The 15,762-nt window shown below is 64.7% G+C and overlaps 1 protein-coding gene across 9 annotated transcripts in view; it reads right to left on the reverse strand.

Moving 5' to 3' along the window:
- Nucleotides 1-2,362: 2,362 nt before the first annotated feature.
- RBFOX3 (RNA binding fox-1 homolog 3) overlaps nt 2,363-15,762 on the reverse strand; it is a 417,949-nt gene continuing 404,549 nt past the window's right edge. For 3 of the 9 annotated variants that reach the window (XM_086688217.1, XM_086688214.1, XM_086688215.1), the window contains 9 exons: nt 14,858-14,911; nt 13,922-14,014; nt 12,386-12,446; nt 9,185-9,238; nt 8,850-8,982; nt 8,203-8,365; nt 7,231-7,292; nt 6,063-6,141; nt 2,700-4,389 (listed from right to left, as the gene is read on the reverse strand). In XM_086688217.1, coding sequence (XP_086544343.1) covers nt 4,345-4,389; nt 6,063-6,141; nt 7,231-7,292; nt 8,203-8,365; nt 8,850-8,982; nt 9,185-9,238; nt 12,386-12,446; nt 13,922-14,014; nt 14,858-14,911 — 744 coding nt within the window. In that variant the 3' untranslated portion in view covers nt 2,700-4,344. Of the gene's footprint in view, nt 2,498-2,689; nt 4,390-6,062; nt 6,142-7,230; nt 7,293-8,202; nt 8,366-8,849; nt 8,983-9,184; nt 9,239-12,385; nt 12,447-13,921; nt 14,015-14,857; nt 14,912-15,762 lie in introns of those variants that run through there. The other 6 variants (XM_086688211.1, XM_086688210.1, XM_086688213.1 and 3 more) reach the window with 6 other exon arrangements.

Below are 15,762 nucleotides of genomic sequence, written 5' to 3' on the forward strand. Positions count from 1 at the left end.
CCGGGGTGGAGGCTCCTGGCCTGCTCCCTGTGTCCCCAGCGGGGGGGAGCCCCGGGTGCCCCGAAGCCGACCGCCTGCTGTGACGTCCAGGTCTTCATTCACAAGGCCTGTTTGCTTCTTTAATTGCTGGTTCCCCCCAAATGTTTTATGCAGAGGAGGAGGGAAAATTTATAGCGGCCATGACCTTCTCACAGTCTGGGGGGCACGCGATTAGAAGCGAGAGACCACGCAACCCCAGCTCCCTGGGAGCTCCGTCCCCGGCCTGCAGACAGCAGAGGCTCTGGGCAGGAAACTTAGTATGTTAGCATTTCAGCCTGTGCCCCTGCGGTGGGTGTAATAGCTCTCAAATAAATTGTTCTGCGTGAAAACAGGAGGAATTCAAGTTGGTGAGCTGAGTGGTGGGTGGGGCAACCTTGCTTTTGGACTCTGGCCCAGCCCCCCCACGCCCAAGGCTTCTCAGCTCTTGATTTGACCTGTGCTTTCCTTCCGGTCCTGCTCCCTCTTCGGGGGTGGGGAGGATGGCAGGGCTCTGCGCCCCAGCCTTCCATGGGCGCCCCCTTCCCCTCCCCCGCCCCCGGGGCTCTCCTTGAAGCGCGGGACCGGGGCTCTGCCCATCGCCCATCACACCGGTAGAGCCCGGGGCGCGCTTGGGATCTGATGGCCCTCCTCCCCACGGCGCCCCCAGCCCCGTGCCCTCTCCCGCTCGCACTTGGCTGGCCACAGCTGCTGCTCGGCACCACGTTGGGCCCGGCCAGGCGCCGGTGTGGGGTGGCCTCTGCTCACGGGGAAGGGGCCCCGGTGGCGGTCTCCCCCGGAATGTGCTCGAAACGTTACAAGCATTACCGCAGCGGGGACAAGGCGAGGCTCCAGGGGTACGCGTGAGCCCTGCCTCCGGCTTGTTCTGGGTCGGGTCGGGAAAGGAGTGCGGAGGGCTGGGGCTCTGCCCTCTGGCCCAGAAAGGTGTTCGGACCCCCCCTCCCGGGCCGCGGGGCTCCTCCCGGCCCTCCACCCTCTGCGCCCCGCCCGGGCGCTGCCAAATCAAAAAGCGTCGTCCTGGTTTGAAGAAAGAAATCTTTATTAATAATCTTAATAATACTGTTGATTTGAATGGTCACACCTTGGAAGCATACAGAATGGTAAGAAAGGAAGCCTGGGGCTCGGCTGCAGTCCTGGGGGGCCGGGAGGGCGGGGCCGGGGGCGGAGCTGCCGCAAGAAGAGGGGGCTCTGGACGGGAGGGGCGGGGCGGGGCTCTGTACAACTGGAATAGAAAAGGGGCTCACTTCAGGAGCTGATGCTGAATATATAAAGTGAGGTGGTGTTTTTTTTTGTTTTTGTTTTTTTTAATTTTTACGTTTCATGAGACAGTGGAGCCATGTTGGGAGCCTATGTTTGTTATTTTTTGCTGTTCCCTACTCCAGCTATCCCTGCCTGGCCAGGGCCTCCTCCCTGCTGCCCACGGTCTGCTCTCCGGGCACCCCTCTGGGCCTTTCCCCACCCCTCGCTCTCCCTGCTCTGGCCTGGCCGTCCGGCCCCACGGCACCCTGACTCCGGACCTCACCGTGCTGCACTGGCCCGCCCGCCCTCTGCTCCCCTGCAGGGCAGCGGTGAGGAGGGCTCGGTCCGGCAGGCGGCAGGAGGCCTGCCTTCCCTCCCACAGACCAGGCCCAGGGCCGCCTCCAGAAAAGGAACAGGAACCGGCCAGAGCCAGAGCGTGTCCTCAGCCCCGAGGCCCTTACCCTCCCGATGCTCTTAGGTGAGGGGAATGATCCTGTCCAGGCTGCCCGGGAGCCCCCTCACCGGACTGGGGGGCCTGGGCGCCCCACAGTTCTGGAACCATGTCAGCCCTTCCTTGGTGTTGGGGTCGGGCCCCAGGGCTGCTGGTCCGACCGGCTCTGGTGGCCTGCAGACGCCTTCGCTGGGATGTGGGCACTGGCGGCATGGCAGAGTGGGTGAGCTGGGGCCTAGACAGCCGGACGTGAGGGTGACGGGCACGGGCTGGAGCCAGAGACCCCGGGAATGAGTGGCCGCCCCCCGCGCCCAGCCCAGCCGTCCCCTCCACCGGCACGGTCGGCAACAAGGTCAGGTCCTGCTGGCTGCTCTCCCCTGCGCAGGCCTGTGGCCCGTTCCTCCGCTGGGCCCCACGTGCCCTGGGAGTGGGGCGCCGGAAAGGAAGACTTGGTAGAAAACGAGGCCCCTTCCCCTCCTGCTCTCCCCATCCCGCCAGCGCCGTGGCCGGGGAGGGGCGGGGGCCCGGGCGCTCTCCTGGGCGCGGTGCCCGCCGGACGTGCTCCCTCGCTGCGATGTGCGCTGCCACGCGCGACTCGGACGTGGTGGATGCTTCTTGGTTTGGTTGGTTTTGTTGCTGCTTGGATCTTAACATCTTTTTTTGTTTTGTTTTTTGTTTTGTGATTTTTTTTGTTTTTTTTTTTGTTTTGTTTTGTTTTTGTTTTTTGTTTTTGCCCTTCATGGTCCAAGAAGGAAACGGTGGAAGCTTTCACTACAACAGAAACAGAAAGGACTTGCAGTTTCACAGAAGCAACTGCCAGGCGTGCGGTGAGGACGGGACCAGCCCCAGCGGCCCGCACAGGGCGCAGGGCGGGCGGACGGGTGCCGGGCGCAGGGCCCCAAGGTCCTAGCGCCTCCCCTCTGCTGCAGCCTGTCCCCCCCCCCCCCCCCCCCCCCCCCGGCTTCCAGGAACCCATCATCCTCCGTGAGCTGACTTTAAAGCAGACCTCATTCTCCAGGGCAGAGAGTATGGGCTGGCAGTGGGAAGAAGCGGAGGTGGGGGGGGGGGGGTGCGGCAGGAGCAGAGAGCCCAGTGAAGCTGGCTGGCACGCGCAGCCTGCGGGCTCTGCTAGGGCTGAGCTGGGCAGGGGGGGCCCGGCTGGCTCCGGCTGGCTGAAGACAGAGGGCGTGGTGGGTGGACGGCACAGCACAGGCCACGAGGGGCCCGTACCCAGGCGGCTGAGAAGGAGGGGCTCTGGGCAGTGGGAAGAGAGGGCCCGGCACCCAGGACACGATCCGCCCACTCCACCAGCCGGGACCCGGTGTGTCCTGGCTGGCGGGGAACCCACACCCGCTGGCTGGCCGCGCCCGGAAGCCCAACTCTGGCGCGTCAGGGCACCTGGGATTCCCCGGCCCGAGACACTTTCTCCTGTAACGGAGGCAGGTCCTGACCGCGCAGCCTCCTCCAGAAGCTACCGGGGCTGTCTGAGGATTACCGGCGGCCCCAGCCAGGCTCTCCTGCCCGGACCCCGCACGGTCCTGGGACCTTTCTAGAGGGGAGGCTGGCACCGAGTGCTGTTCCGCCAGGAAGGCCCGCGATGGGGCTCCCGCTGCTCCCGACCTGCTCCCCCCTCCTGAAATGGACCCTGGCAAAAAGATGTCTCCAAGCCCGGGGGAGGGGAAGGGTGCCGTAGCCCGAATACCAACACAGGTGCCGGGCTGGCCGGGACCCCAAATCCGGCGGGGCCAAGGTGCCATCCCCGGGGCCTGGCGGAGTGGGGTGGGGGCTGGGAGAGCCTGCAGCCAGAAGTCACCGCGGGCGGGCTGAGGGCGACCCCTGGGGCCCTGCAGGGCCGATGGCTTTGTGCGTGTGTGCGTGCGTGTGTGCGTGGGGGGTGGCGGGGTGCAGGGGAATTTCTTCCTGGATTTTCCTTTCTTACAACAGAGGCTCAGCAGCCCCGAGGCTGGTGTGGCCACGGCAGTTTCCGCCTTGCACGTGTGCTTGTGACTGCTTTGGCAGGAAACGTCAATAAACTTCAATCAGAAATGTTAGTTTCAGCCGGACGGGGGTGGGGAGGGCAGAGACGGCTACTCCTGTGACTAGGTGAAGGTGGGAAGGGGGCACCGTCCCCGCGTCCCTCCCTGAACCCCAGGGGAGGGGCAGTGGCTGTGGCCCCCCGCTGGCCGCTGGCGGGGGGGGGGGGGGGGGGTTCTCTCCTGTGGCTCCACAGACCCCGGGGGATGATGGGGAGTGGGTGTCGCCCTGGCGGGCTCTACTGCCAGCTCTCGGGGAGGGGGAGGGGGTCTCGTGCCCAGCCTGGCCCCTCCCACTGTGTGCATACCGTACCTGAAATGGCTTGGGGGTCACAACGTCAACAAAGTCAAAATAGGAAGCAAGGTTTCAGACACACAGGGGTAACCAGGGTCCAAGACACACACGCCATGGTGAGGGGCAGGGACGCCAGCTGGCTGGAGGAAAACCCTATGGACTTTAGCGTCGCGTGCCGCTGACTGGGGGGGGCGCACTGCCCTCCCGGTGGCTGTGCCTGGTTTTGGCCTGCTGGGTGTGGTGTGTACTGGGCAGTCAGTGTGAATGCTGCTAGGGGCTGGGCCCTCTTGCTAGTAGGGGGTGAAGCGGCTGTACCCTCCTCGGCAGAGGCTAGCCTGCAACATCAAAGATGACAAACAGCCAATCAGTACCGCCTTGTGGTAGGGGGGGAAAAAGCAAAAAGAAAAAAAAAAATAAGGAAAACCAAAAAGCAATCGCTAAGTCCCATGTTTTAAGGCTGGCCTTGGGGAGAGCAGGTACCAGTTACCATGGCAGCGGGCGGCGGCGGGGGGGGGGGGGGGGGGGGCGGGCCCTGGGCCTCGTTCTGTCGTGGTGGTGGTGGCCTGGGGGCCAGGAGGCTGCTGGGGTCATCAGCCCCGGCACTCCGGGACAAGGAGGTCTGAGAAGTCTCTTGACGACTGTCTAGGCTCGGGCCTGGCCCTCCCGGGGCCCCTCTCTCTTTAATGGGTCGGGGGAGGTCTGAGCGAGGGCCCCACCTCCTCAGAGCCCCTTGGGGGCTCTGGCGGGTGGACGGACTTCCTCTGTCAGGGTTCCCCAGGCCTCGGCTCCACCAGGAGAGGCTGTGGCTGCTCGCCCAGCTCCTCCGAGCTTTAGGGGGTCCCTGGGGTCCCTCCTCTTCCGCCAGGGCCTCGCTTGGGCCTGGCCCTGCATCCGGCTGAGGAGGACGGGTCCTGGATGCTCCGGCTCCTGTGTCCCTGGGCTGCGCTGGGTCAGGGAGGTCTCCGCAGGAACCTCCTCCCCACCAACCAATTTCAACAGGAAATGGGAGTGGCAAGTGCCAGAGGGGAAAAAAAGAAAATCTTACAAGCAAAAATGAGAACATAATTGGGGCCCCTCTGTGAATCAATGAAAACTTTTAGCCAGCAGCTGCATGGTGGGGGGCGCCCTGAGCTGAGCCTGGAGCCGAGGGACCCGCAGAGCGCACTTTTGGGTCCTCTGTCCGGGGAGGGGCCGGCCCCCAAGAGGCGTGCTGCTGCCCCCTGTGGCTGCTAGCTGTCACTGCAGGCTGCCTGGGATGCCGGGAACTTGTCAAAAAAATCAAAGACAGAACAAAAACGGGGAGGGAGTAATCAAGACCAAGGGAGATGGAACAATGTATCCGTACTGGCTCCGAACCTCCTCCCTCCTTACCCCCCGAAAAACGTGTTCATCTTTGATGCTGGATGCCAAGCTAGCTAAAAACCGACATCAACACCCCCCAGGGCCGGGGGTGGATGGGCACAGGAGGCAGGTGACCACTGGAAGCAGGTTTCGGGGTACAGAGTGAGCTGGGCTGCATGTGTCGACAGCTGGCCATACACACACACACACACAGACACACTGGCCTGCACACCTCTGGTGCCGAGAGCCGGCCGGGAGTGTGTGGGGGGGGTGGGTGCCGGGAGAGCGCTGGCCCCAGGGCCGCCGACGGGTCTGGGTGGGAAGTGGGGGGCAGCCCCTGTCCCTCTCCTTGACGTGAGGAAAAGCGCAGTGACAGGACACAGGGGGACGGTGGCGGACACACCCCCACGAGCCTCTGGAGCCTCAGAAGACTGGGCAGAGTGGGCGGACCAGAATGCTCCCCAGAGGGCCAGACATCCTCACTGGACCTGCCTCCCTCGAAGTCCCCCGGGGGCTCAGAGGGGCAAGTTCTCCCCCAGACTCCCAATCCAGGCCTTGGTCCTCCCAGGCGCCGGTCAGAGGTCTGGGTCATTGTCCTCAGGGCCTGCCCACCCCAGCCTCGTCAACGGCCAGCGCGTAAGGCCAGGCGGCGCCCCCCGCTCCTTACCATGGTTCCGATGCTGTAGGTCGCTGGGGGGCCGATGGTGTGGTGGTAGGGGTCGGTGGCCGCATAGACTCTGCCGTAACTGGGGAGAGAGGGAGGTGTGGGGGGGCGATGGGGGCAGGTGAGGGGTGGCAACGGGCCCCCCACCTCCTCCAGTGTGGTCCCGCCCGCCAGGCCCCCCCTCCCTCCTCGCCATCCTTTCTGCCTGTTGAGAAGGAAGCGTCTGGAACACAGCTGGCCACCCTCCTCTCAGCTCTTCCAGCGTGTGCTGACCCTGACGAGGGGCAGGCTGTTCTACCAGGGACCTCGTGGAAGGAAATCCTCACAGAGCTGGGGTGGAGGGAAGAGAAACCTCGATCCCCGGAAAGAATGAGGGCAGAGTGCTCAGAGAAGGGAGGGGGGACGTGGGGGACATGGCCCTGTGTCCCCCTGATGGCCTTCCTCTCAACTTAATTCTGTGTGTGCAATGCCACCTTCTTGTAGGACAGGGCTGGGCCGGAGGGCCTGCCGTGCTACCGGACAAAACCCACACGTGAGATGCAGCGAGAAGCTTCGAGAAAGGTGCGGGTCCCTGGGTGCCACCAGGAGGGACAGTCAGGTGGTCCCCAGGCCGGCACCCACCACGTGCATGCCAGGCTCCCCTAAGCAGGAACTCTGTGCCCAATGGGCCAAGCGCCCATGTGCTAGGCTAGGCCACCCCTGGGGGACCTGCCTCCAAACACAGAGCCACCCCCCAGCCCCTGGGTGTGCCCACCACTGGGCAGAGGGCCGGCTGCTCTCAGATGGCCACACTGCCCACCTGGTCTCGCCACGGCCCCTGGGAGCCCAAGCTGCTGCCTCTCCTTCTCCGAGCTAAAGGGCCTCAGACCCTGAAGCCCCGAGAAGGATCGGAGGCGCGTCCACGGGCAGAAACACAGCCTCCTGAGTACCCTTCCCACTCCGGGGCCTCCAGGGCAGGAAGGGACTGAAGAAACCGGGGCGGGGGGGGGGGGGGGGCGCTGGCTCAGGGGTCTCGGACCTGCTCTCCTCTGTCCAGATTCTGTGCCGCCGCCAGGGGGAGCTGCCCCAGGCCCAAGCAGTAGTGAAGTCTTCCCGTCTGTCTGAGCCCAGCCCTGCAGGGACCCTGTTACCCCATCGTCTGTCTTTATCCCGACCACGGCCCCAGCCATACCTGTCGCTATAGGCTGCGGCTGCTGCTGCAGGCTGAGCGTATCTGTAGGCTGCATAGCCCCCCTGCAGGGTAAGGAGGAGGGAGAGATGGCACAGAGGCTTAGCGGGGCTGACGTGGCCTGTCAACCTTCCCCTTTCAGCCAGGTGAGGACTGGCTGGTGGGTGCAGGCCTGGGGGCACCTCGCTTCTGGACTAATGGAGACCTAAGGACCACAGATTATCAAGTGGGCCGGGCTGAGGTGAGGCAGGGGTGTCTGTTCACTTCCCCATTCAACACACTGGTGGGTACCAATTACGTGTCTGGCTGTGTTCGTGGCCCTGCCACATGTTAAGTGCCCACAGACCTGCCAGCAGTCTAGCGGGCCCCTGATTTTGATGCCCGTGGGCGTGGAGAACCCATGGGTGACTGGGTGCCATCCTAGATACTGGGAAAGGTCAAGGGCAAACCCGTATCACATCTCGGCCCTGGCACAAAGGGACTGTTGGATTATGGGCAAATGCCCAAGATGGAAGCAAGGTCTCGTGTTGGGCTGGGTAGGTGCGTGAGAAGGGGTTGTCAGCTGGGGCTCTGGGCTAGAGGAAGCAGCAGGGGCAGCCCCACGAAGGGAGAGAGAAGCCACAGGAACCCACCAAGGGGTCTGCCCTCGAGCCCCTGCCTCCTGGTCTCTCTCTGGGCCTCTGTACAGGACATGGGGTACCCACCGGGGCTCACTCGGTGACCCCAATGCAGTTAGGGATACGGGAGAGTCGCCCCTGCCCCCATCACCCAAACGCCCTGGGGACTGGAGAAGACATGAGCACAGACAGCCCAGGCTCCGCTGTGCTGAGGTCCCCAGGGACCCACTGCCCTGGCACTCTCACCCTCCGGGGTTCTGAGGATGAAGTGGGATGGGGTGGGGGAGGGGAAGACCCTGGAAATCAGCTGAAGGCCTGGACAAGCCCCACCCCGCCCTCCCCTCCGGACCGCACTTACATAAATCTCAGCACCATAAAAGCCGTCCTGATACACGACCCTGGAAGCAAACGGACAAGAGAGTGGTGGGCAGGCCGGCTCCGGCGTCTGCTGAGGAGGGAGGGGGCAGGGTGCCAGCCCTGCCCATGGGACTGGCATTTTAACAAGCGTTTGCTCCAGTGCCCTGTTTTGGTATAACAATAGAGTAACACCCTTGCTGGTCAGTTCCTCTCTCCCACAAAGCCAGGGGCCCCGCGGCCCCTGTTGCTTACCCTCCCCCCACCCCAGCCCAGGCAGCTGTCCCCCCATCCAGGCAAAGGGCACTGGGCCCCGGGGAAATGGTCCAGGGAGGGCTTCGAGCAGGCCCTCGCTGAGCTCAAGGGCCAACCACCATCCCATTAAATCAGCTGGCAAGGTGCCGGGGCTCTAAATGTCCCCCAAATGCCAGTGAGCCTTGGCGCCCATGGCAGGATCGGGTTGGGGTACTGATATGGAGGCGACTGCAGTGCAAAGGTCTGGGGGTTCCCGACACCCCCTCCCCCCCACCTTCCCGCAGTTCTGGAAAGGCTGCTTAGCCCCTCCGGCTGCCCAGGGCCTCCCCCCCCCACCCTCCACGCGCCCTGGGCTTCCCCCATGCCTCCCTCCCAAGTGCCTCCCCAGGTACTCACGCTCCATAAGTTGGGATGGGGGGCGGGGGCGGCGCAGCCCGAAACGTATTATACACGGCCCGGCCCCGACCCCGTAGGTGCGCGCCCCTGTAGGCTACGGCCGTGCCCGTGGTGGGGTAGGGGAACCCCGTCACTGCAGGAAAGGGGGCCAGAGAAGAGGCGGTGAGAGGGAAAGCCTGAGGCCAGGTCGAAACAACCGGGCCAGTGCGCAGCCACAGCTAGCCCGGTACCGCCCAACCACGCCCGCACGGCCACGCCCCTGCCTGGCCACACCCACCCGCCGGCCACACCCCCACCGGCCCGGCTCCGCCCAGAGTGACCGCTCCAGCCTGTACCTGCATAGAATTCAGGCCCATAGACTGCGCCCACCACGGGGTTTAGCTTCCAGCCTAGAAGAGAAGCAAAGAAACCCAGTCACCGTTTCCCCCGTTCTCTCCCCACCTCACACTATCCTGGGACCCTCCCACCTTAGGCGTGGCCTCTGCGGCCCGGCGGGAGGCCGGCCCACCTCCCTCCGCGGTCAGGGCGGGGAGAGGAGACCCCGGGCCCCTCTTGGGGATGTTGCAGGCTCACCGGCTCTGACCTTCTGGTCCCTAGATAACAGGGACCAAGTCTCTCCCGACCCCCCTGCCTGGGTGTCCTCCTGATTGTTTTCAAGTTGTGGCCCTCCCCAGCCCGCCCCTGGGACTGCCCTGCGTAGGGGGGCGGGGCACCAGCTCCGGCGGCAGCTTGGAGTCTGCAGTCTCTGCGGGAGAGAACTAGGAAGGGAAACTGGTACACTTCTGTAAACTTCTGCGGGCCCACAGCTGGGGCGAGGGGTCCGGCCCACCTGCGCTTCGGCACATGATGGGGCCCAGTCACGGGAGCGCGGTCTCCGGTGGGGGCCGGGCTGCCTTCCAGGAGGGCCAGAGGCTGCCGTGAGGGGGCGTGGCTTCTGCCACGGCCTCCTGCCACCTCCTGTCCCAAAGCCCCTGTCCTGGGGTGGAGCTCTCCGTCCCCACGGCTGAGTCCCGCCCCGACCGTCCTGGGTCTGTCTTTCCCCGGAGCAGCCAGGGGAAGGGCTTCCTGAGGAGGAAGGGCCTCTGGACTGGAGGTACTAAGAAGGACAACTAACATTTCCGGAGCACCTCACCGCGCGCCACACTGTTCTAAACCCACCCAAGTGTCACACCCTCGCATTTTACAGACGAGCTAGCGGAGGCTCGGGGAGGAGGGAAGGGCAGCCTCACGTCCCAGAGCCGGGGGGGAGTGGTGGAGCCAGATCCAGACCCAGCCCACATTCCTGGCCGTTCCCTGGCCTCCAGCGAATCTGCACCCACCTGTCCCTGTCTGCAATGGACTGGCTCAGGGCCCTCCGCTTCTGGACCAGTCTTCCCCTCCCACCAGGGACCCACGTGTAGGAGTGAAGCCCGCTTCCACCGGAGGGTCCGAGGGGTGGACGGCAGCCGGCTTTGAGTGGGTTCTGGCCCCAGGTGCTCGTTCAGATCCCATGGGCACGGCATGGTGTCTTTGACCGAGCCCAGCCCCCGACCGCCTCGCTGTACCTGGTCGTATCTTGGCAGTATGTCCTGACAGCCCGGCTCCCTATCCCGCTTGGCTTTGGGAGGAGGGACAGAAGGGACCCGTACCCACTGGCCAGCTAGCAACACGCCTCTGGAGAGCGTGGCGAAGGACGAGACCAGGCCATCAGTGTCAGACCCTACCTGTGGGCCTCCAACCCAGATTCTAACATCCCCACTGCTGGGTGGACGGCCGGGAGTGTCTGGGGCCTTGTTCCTCCCGGGGGTCCATTCTGTGTCTGAATGTTGCTGCTGAGACTCTGGAATCTTCTCTAAATCCCAGATCAGGAGGGAAGAAATGTTTCATCTCCTAAAAAGAACTCGTCCCAGGAACTGAGTCTTCTTAGTAAGAACCACGATGGAGTGGAGTCCTGGGGCCAATGACCCAAGCCCACCCTCCCGCTGAGGCTCCGTCCTCGGGTCTCCCGTGGGTCCTTCAGTTCTGCAATCTCGGGCATCTTTGTCTGTCACTCTGGCTTTCTGATGCCTCCTCCTGTCGCTGCCGGTCCCGTTTCACTGTCTGGGACCCCAGATGACAGAGGCAGCCTGAGGTCCCCCTGGGTGACTCCTTTGTTTCTTCTGTAAATAGTCTTAACGCCTGGTCAAACCTGGGGAGTTTGGTTCCTGCAGTGGACACTTCGGCCCCCCGCCCCGCAGCCGATGAATTTCTGAATTCAATGGATTCTCTGGAGGGTTTCGGCGAAGGCAGGCCACATACCCAGGCCGCCAGAGCCCACGTGCTGGGCTTCCGTTTCGACCCACAGAGAACCTGGGGCCCGCGGACCGCAGCCCACGTCCTTCTTGCTCAGGCCGGCGAGGATGCTCAGGTCAAACCTTGGCAGTGAGCATCTCACCGCTCCCTGTCGTGAGACCACTGTGGGTTCCGCGCCCATCCCGGGCTAGGAACGTGGTCATTCAGGGATGGGCTCCGTTCTGGATTCCATGCTTCCCGACGCTCCCGGCTCTGGCTGGAGAGCAGGGGGTGTGGCTCCCAGGTGACGGGGGCGACGGGCCCCCGATGATCGTCCTGACCTGCCAAACACACCTACCACTGTGCCTTACCGTGTCAAGCGTTCGGCAGGAGCTCGGGACGCTGGCAAAGGCGGGTGTCCCGAATTTCTTTAAAAAATGTGAGCTTTGACAGTCCTCCAAAAAGCAGGGCGGGAGCCATAATCTAGTCTAAATGTGGCTCAGCCAGACCCCTGCCTTGCTCCCGGAGGCCCCACTTGTGGGTCATACGCGGCAGATCCCACCCCCCCAGCGCCCTGACCCTTGCTGACCTGTCACCTGACTCCATGGGTGGCCAATCACACAGGGACAAGAGCACTGGGGGGGTGGCTTGGTCACTCTGCCCCTGCTGGGGGGTGAGACGTCAAGCCCCCACCCTGCAGGGAGACTCGTCCTGACAGCAGGCTACCGCTCACCGGCACGGGCACGAAGTCGAGCGGGCCCCAGCGCACTGCCAGCTGCGCCCAAACCAGTCCGCCTTGGCCGGCGGGGTGAAGACGCGAAGCGGCGAGGGCCACCCCTCCCCTCAGCCTCGGCGGTTCTGTCTTCAGGGTAGACTGGCTGCTTCTGCTTAGAGTCGGGTGTGTGGGTGCACAAGACCACTGAGTTGACGAGCATTATGTGCCCGTAAGGCTTCCCTCGGGGAGATCCCCTTGGGGACACTTGGGTCCCCAAGGCCCGGATGGAGGACTATCCGAATTATCGTCACACTCCCTCACTAGGGAGCGTCTCTAGCCCAGGCCCCGCCTCACCGCTTGGAAAATAACTAACAGTGGCCACCGCCCACTGTGCCCGGGGCCTGTCCCTGGGGTGTCCCGTGCTTGGGAAGGCCCGGGCATCCGGCCCCAGCTCTCCTCCTGCTCCGGCCCATCTGTCCCCTTCTGACCCGGCGGAGCTGGGACACCAGAGGGCGCTCAGCATCCGGGGAGGTGGGCCCCTGCAGCCTCCCAGAAGCCCTGGGGCCCTTACCGTTAGTGTAGGGGTTCGCAGTCTTCTTGTTGGTCATGACGCGGGCTGTGGCATTATTGACCTGCCCGGAGAGAAGGGAGGAGAAGGTGAGGGTGTGCAGGGCACTGGGCTCCCTGCAAGCGTCCGGCCACCCCAGTCCTGCTCTGCACCGCTCCTGCACAGCTGCACCGAGGGCCCGGGGGCTAGGAGAAGGCCCGGGACAGCATCTGCGGCCAGCCTGGCCCCACACCCTGGCTGGCCCTCCTCCCAGGCCTCCCCTCCCCACCGTGCTGCCCCCACTCCAGCGAGCCTGGGCCACCACAGCTCCCGGCGCTCGGCTCAGGCACCACGTCCGGCCCACTGGCCCTTGCCTTCCACACGCCGCGCCCGCAGACCAAGCCCCAGCTTCTCTCTCCGGCAACCCGAGGCCACTGGAGAAGCTGGCTGGTGGACTCTCCACAAAGTGCTCTCAGCCCAACTTAGCAGACCGGCCCCCAAGACATTCTGTGCCCTTGGTGGCTGCTGAGGCCTTCCTAGCCATGGGCACCCCTCTTGTCGGGGGGGGGGGGGTAACACCCCATTCCCCTGAGGCCGGCGGAGAGTTCCTGATGGGACACGTGTGCCCCTCGAGGGCAAGGCCGACGGGAGAGGGGGCAAGCGGGCGCCGAGGGGGTGGGTCCTAACTCCAGGCATCTGAGTCCCTGCAGGGGCCCGACTGGGGTGTAGGGAGGGTGGGGCTCAGCCTCTGTGGAAGGAGACCGAGAATAGGGCAGGTGGTGGAACTCAAGAGAGGAGTCGGGGCCACACTGCCTCCCCATGTCCTGTGTGAGCCCCTGGGCCTGGGGCCGCATTCCCCGGTGCCCACCGGGTGCTGCACCAGAGCCTGGCCGAGGTCGGTGCCTGCAGGGCTGCCGCTTCTGGAACCCCTCACCCCCCCAGGCCCTGCTGCTTCTCTTCCCACGGACTTTACACTCGCTGCGGACCCCTCCCCTCCCTGGCTATGCCCCGCTGCCCTGCCTGTCCAGGAGCCCAGCTCCCAGGCCGCAGCACTGGCGAGCGGGATGGGCAGCCCACCAGGGAAGGGGTGAGGGGGGCCGAAGGGGACCCGTGGTCTCCTCTCTCTGCCGCTCCTCTGGGCTAGGTCCCTTTCCAGGCCCTGGCAGCTGGGGAGGGGGAGGACAGGGGACAGCTGCTTCTCCCCGGAGGGAGGGGATTAACAGCACCTCCCCACTGGGGGACAGACTGGGTTGGCTGTGGTGCTTAGAGCTGGCCAGCCTCAAACGTGTTGTTCTGGGGGCTCCTCCCAGTGTCTGGCTGGCTCCCACAGTTGGGGGGCCTCTTCCAGAAAGCAGAGGGAGGGGGCCCTTGGATGGGCCTGAAGCGTAGGCCCACGAGGGGTGGCAGGAGATGGGCTGGGCTCTGCCCCCCGCCCCGTCTCCCTGCCCTGGGGACCCTGGCCCGGCTCTCTGCAGGGTGGCCGCGGGGCTGGGGTGGGGGACCTGGGTGACGGTGGCGTTTCTCAAGGGCGCGCCCTGCGCAGCACACTTATCTGAGCACCTCAATTTTCCGTCCCTCTACGATCGTCCCATTCAGCTTCTCCCGGGCTCGGTCAGCATCTGAGCTAGTTTCAAAAGTTACAAACCCAAAACCCTGTGAGCGGAGAAGGACAGACACGGAGAGAAAGGATGAGAGAAAGGAAAAAAAGGAGGAGTGGGGAGGGAGAGAGAGGGAGGGGGAGAGAGAAAGATGGGCGGGGGGAGAGAGAGAGGGGGAGGGAGAGAGAGAGGGAGGGAGAGAGAGAGAGAGAGAGAGAGAGAGGGACTGAGTCAGGTGAGTTGAAGGAGAGGTCGGCAGCCCAGAGGTCTGTTCTGGTACCACCGGCAGGATGCCCAGGAAGGGTCCGGCCCCAGGCGGGGGCAGCTGCCAGCCTGGCCTGAGCCCGGCCTGAGCTGACAGCCTGGCGCCTCCGAGAGGACAGGCCAAAGCCATGAAAGAGATGCCAACCCGGCCAGGGGCCAGGACTGTGTCACCCTAATGCCACCTGGGGGGCAAAGCTGGGTTTCAGGACCTCCTGGGGGCAGCCCCACCCCCCATCACCCTAGGAGCCTGGATGGGGGGTCTTCTCTTCCCTGAGCAGGGAGCAGGGCCTGTCTTTGCCCACCCTGCGGCCGTGCCCACCGGCCTCGGGGCCAGCTCCCAGGCAGGCCGGCGGCCCCCTGGCGGGGCGGCTAGGCGGCTGGGGACCCGGGGCTCAGCGGGGGCGCGGACAGAGAGGTCCTGGCAGCTCAGACAGAAAGCATCGCAGCTGCAGCAACGACACAGACAGCGGGGTGGGGGGGCGGGGGGGCGGAGGAGCGGGGAATACAAGCACCCGTGTAGCTCAGGGGTCCTCGGGCTCGAAGCTCTCCAGGAAGGAAACGCACATTTCACACGTTAGCCTGGCGGGACCTACAGCCGGCGCTGTAATGGTGGCGGCCTCTGGGCGGCACCCACCTTGGAGCCCCGCTCGTTAAAAATGATCTCCACGTCTAAAATTTTTCCGAATTGCTGCAGAGACAGAGAGGGGGGTGGGGAGACAAGGGAGGATGGGTTAAGACTGCCGGCCGGCCGGCTCGCCCGCTTCTCAGGGGACCCTCGCCTGCTGCCCGGGTCTGGCCCGAGCCCCCCTCCCCGCCCTCAGCCTCCTGCAGGGAGTGGGAGGGGCTCCAGGTGTAGGTGGGGGGGGGGGGACAGGAGACGCCTCCTCACATTGTCACGGGGCGCGCGTTCCCTGCCTGAGACCCGCGTGGGGGCCGAGGACCGGGGAAGGGTGCGGCGCGGTTGGAGTCCCTCTCCTCTCCCTGCCGGGACCTGCCCCAAGTTACCGATAGCCACCTCTCATTCACACTAGAGGATAAAGGGCTACAGATAGGTCCTTCCCAAAAGCCGACGGGGCAGGAGCCCTCAGAAGAGACAAAGTGCTATGGACAGACCTGTGCTGCCAGCGACCTGTGCTGTTTGGGGCCGGGCTGTGTGGGGTGCAGGACAGAACCGATCCCAAACTCTACTGGCCAGGCAGGCCCGGATGCTCTGGCTGCCCCCTTCCTGCCCCATCACCGGCCCAGAATCCCCCGGGGCAGCCCTGTCTCTCTCACTGTCGCAGGAGACCACGAACCTGTGAAGGCCAAATCCCCGAGACCAGGTCCCGGGGGGGGCCCTTCCGAGGCCTCTGGTATGTGTAGGCGATGGGCTTCCCCTCATCCCACAACACTGGGACCAGGGTGTCAAAGGAGCAGTGATGTGACACGGAAGAGGACAGCAATGCAATCTCAACTCTGACGAAGGCTGGAACAGGGCTGGTGCTGCCTGTCCTCGTGCGGGGACAGGTGGGCTGATGCTGTGGTGAGGGGACAGGGGAC

Source organism: Puma concolor, chromosome E1 (assembly GCF_028749965.1).
Source record: "Puma concolor isolate L17-30 chromosome E1, mPumCon1.1.hap2, whole genome shotgun sequence".
NCBI lineage: Eukaryota > Metazoa > Chordata > Mammalia > Carnivora > Felidae > Puma > Puma concolor.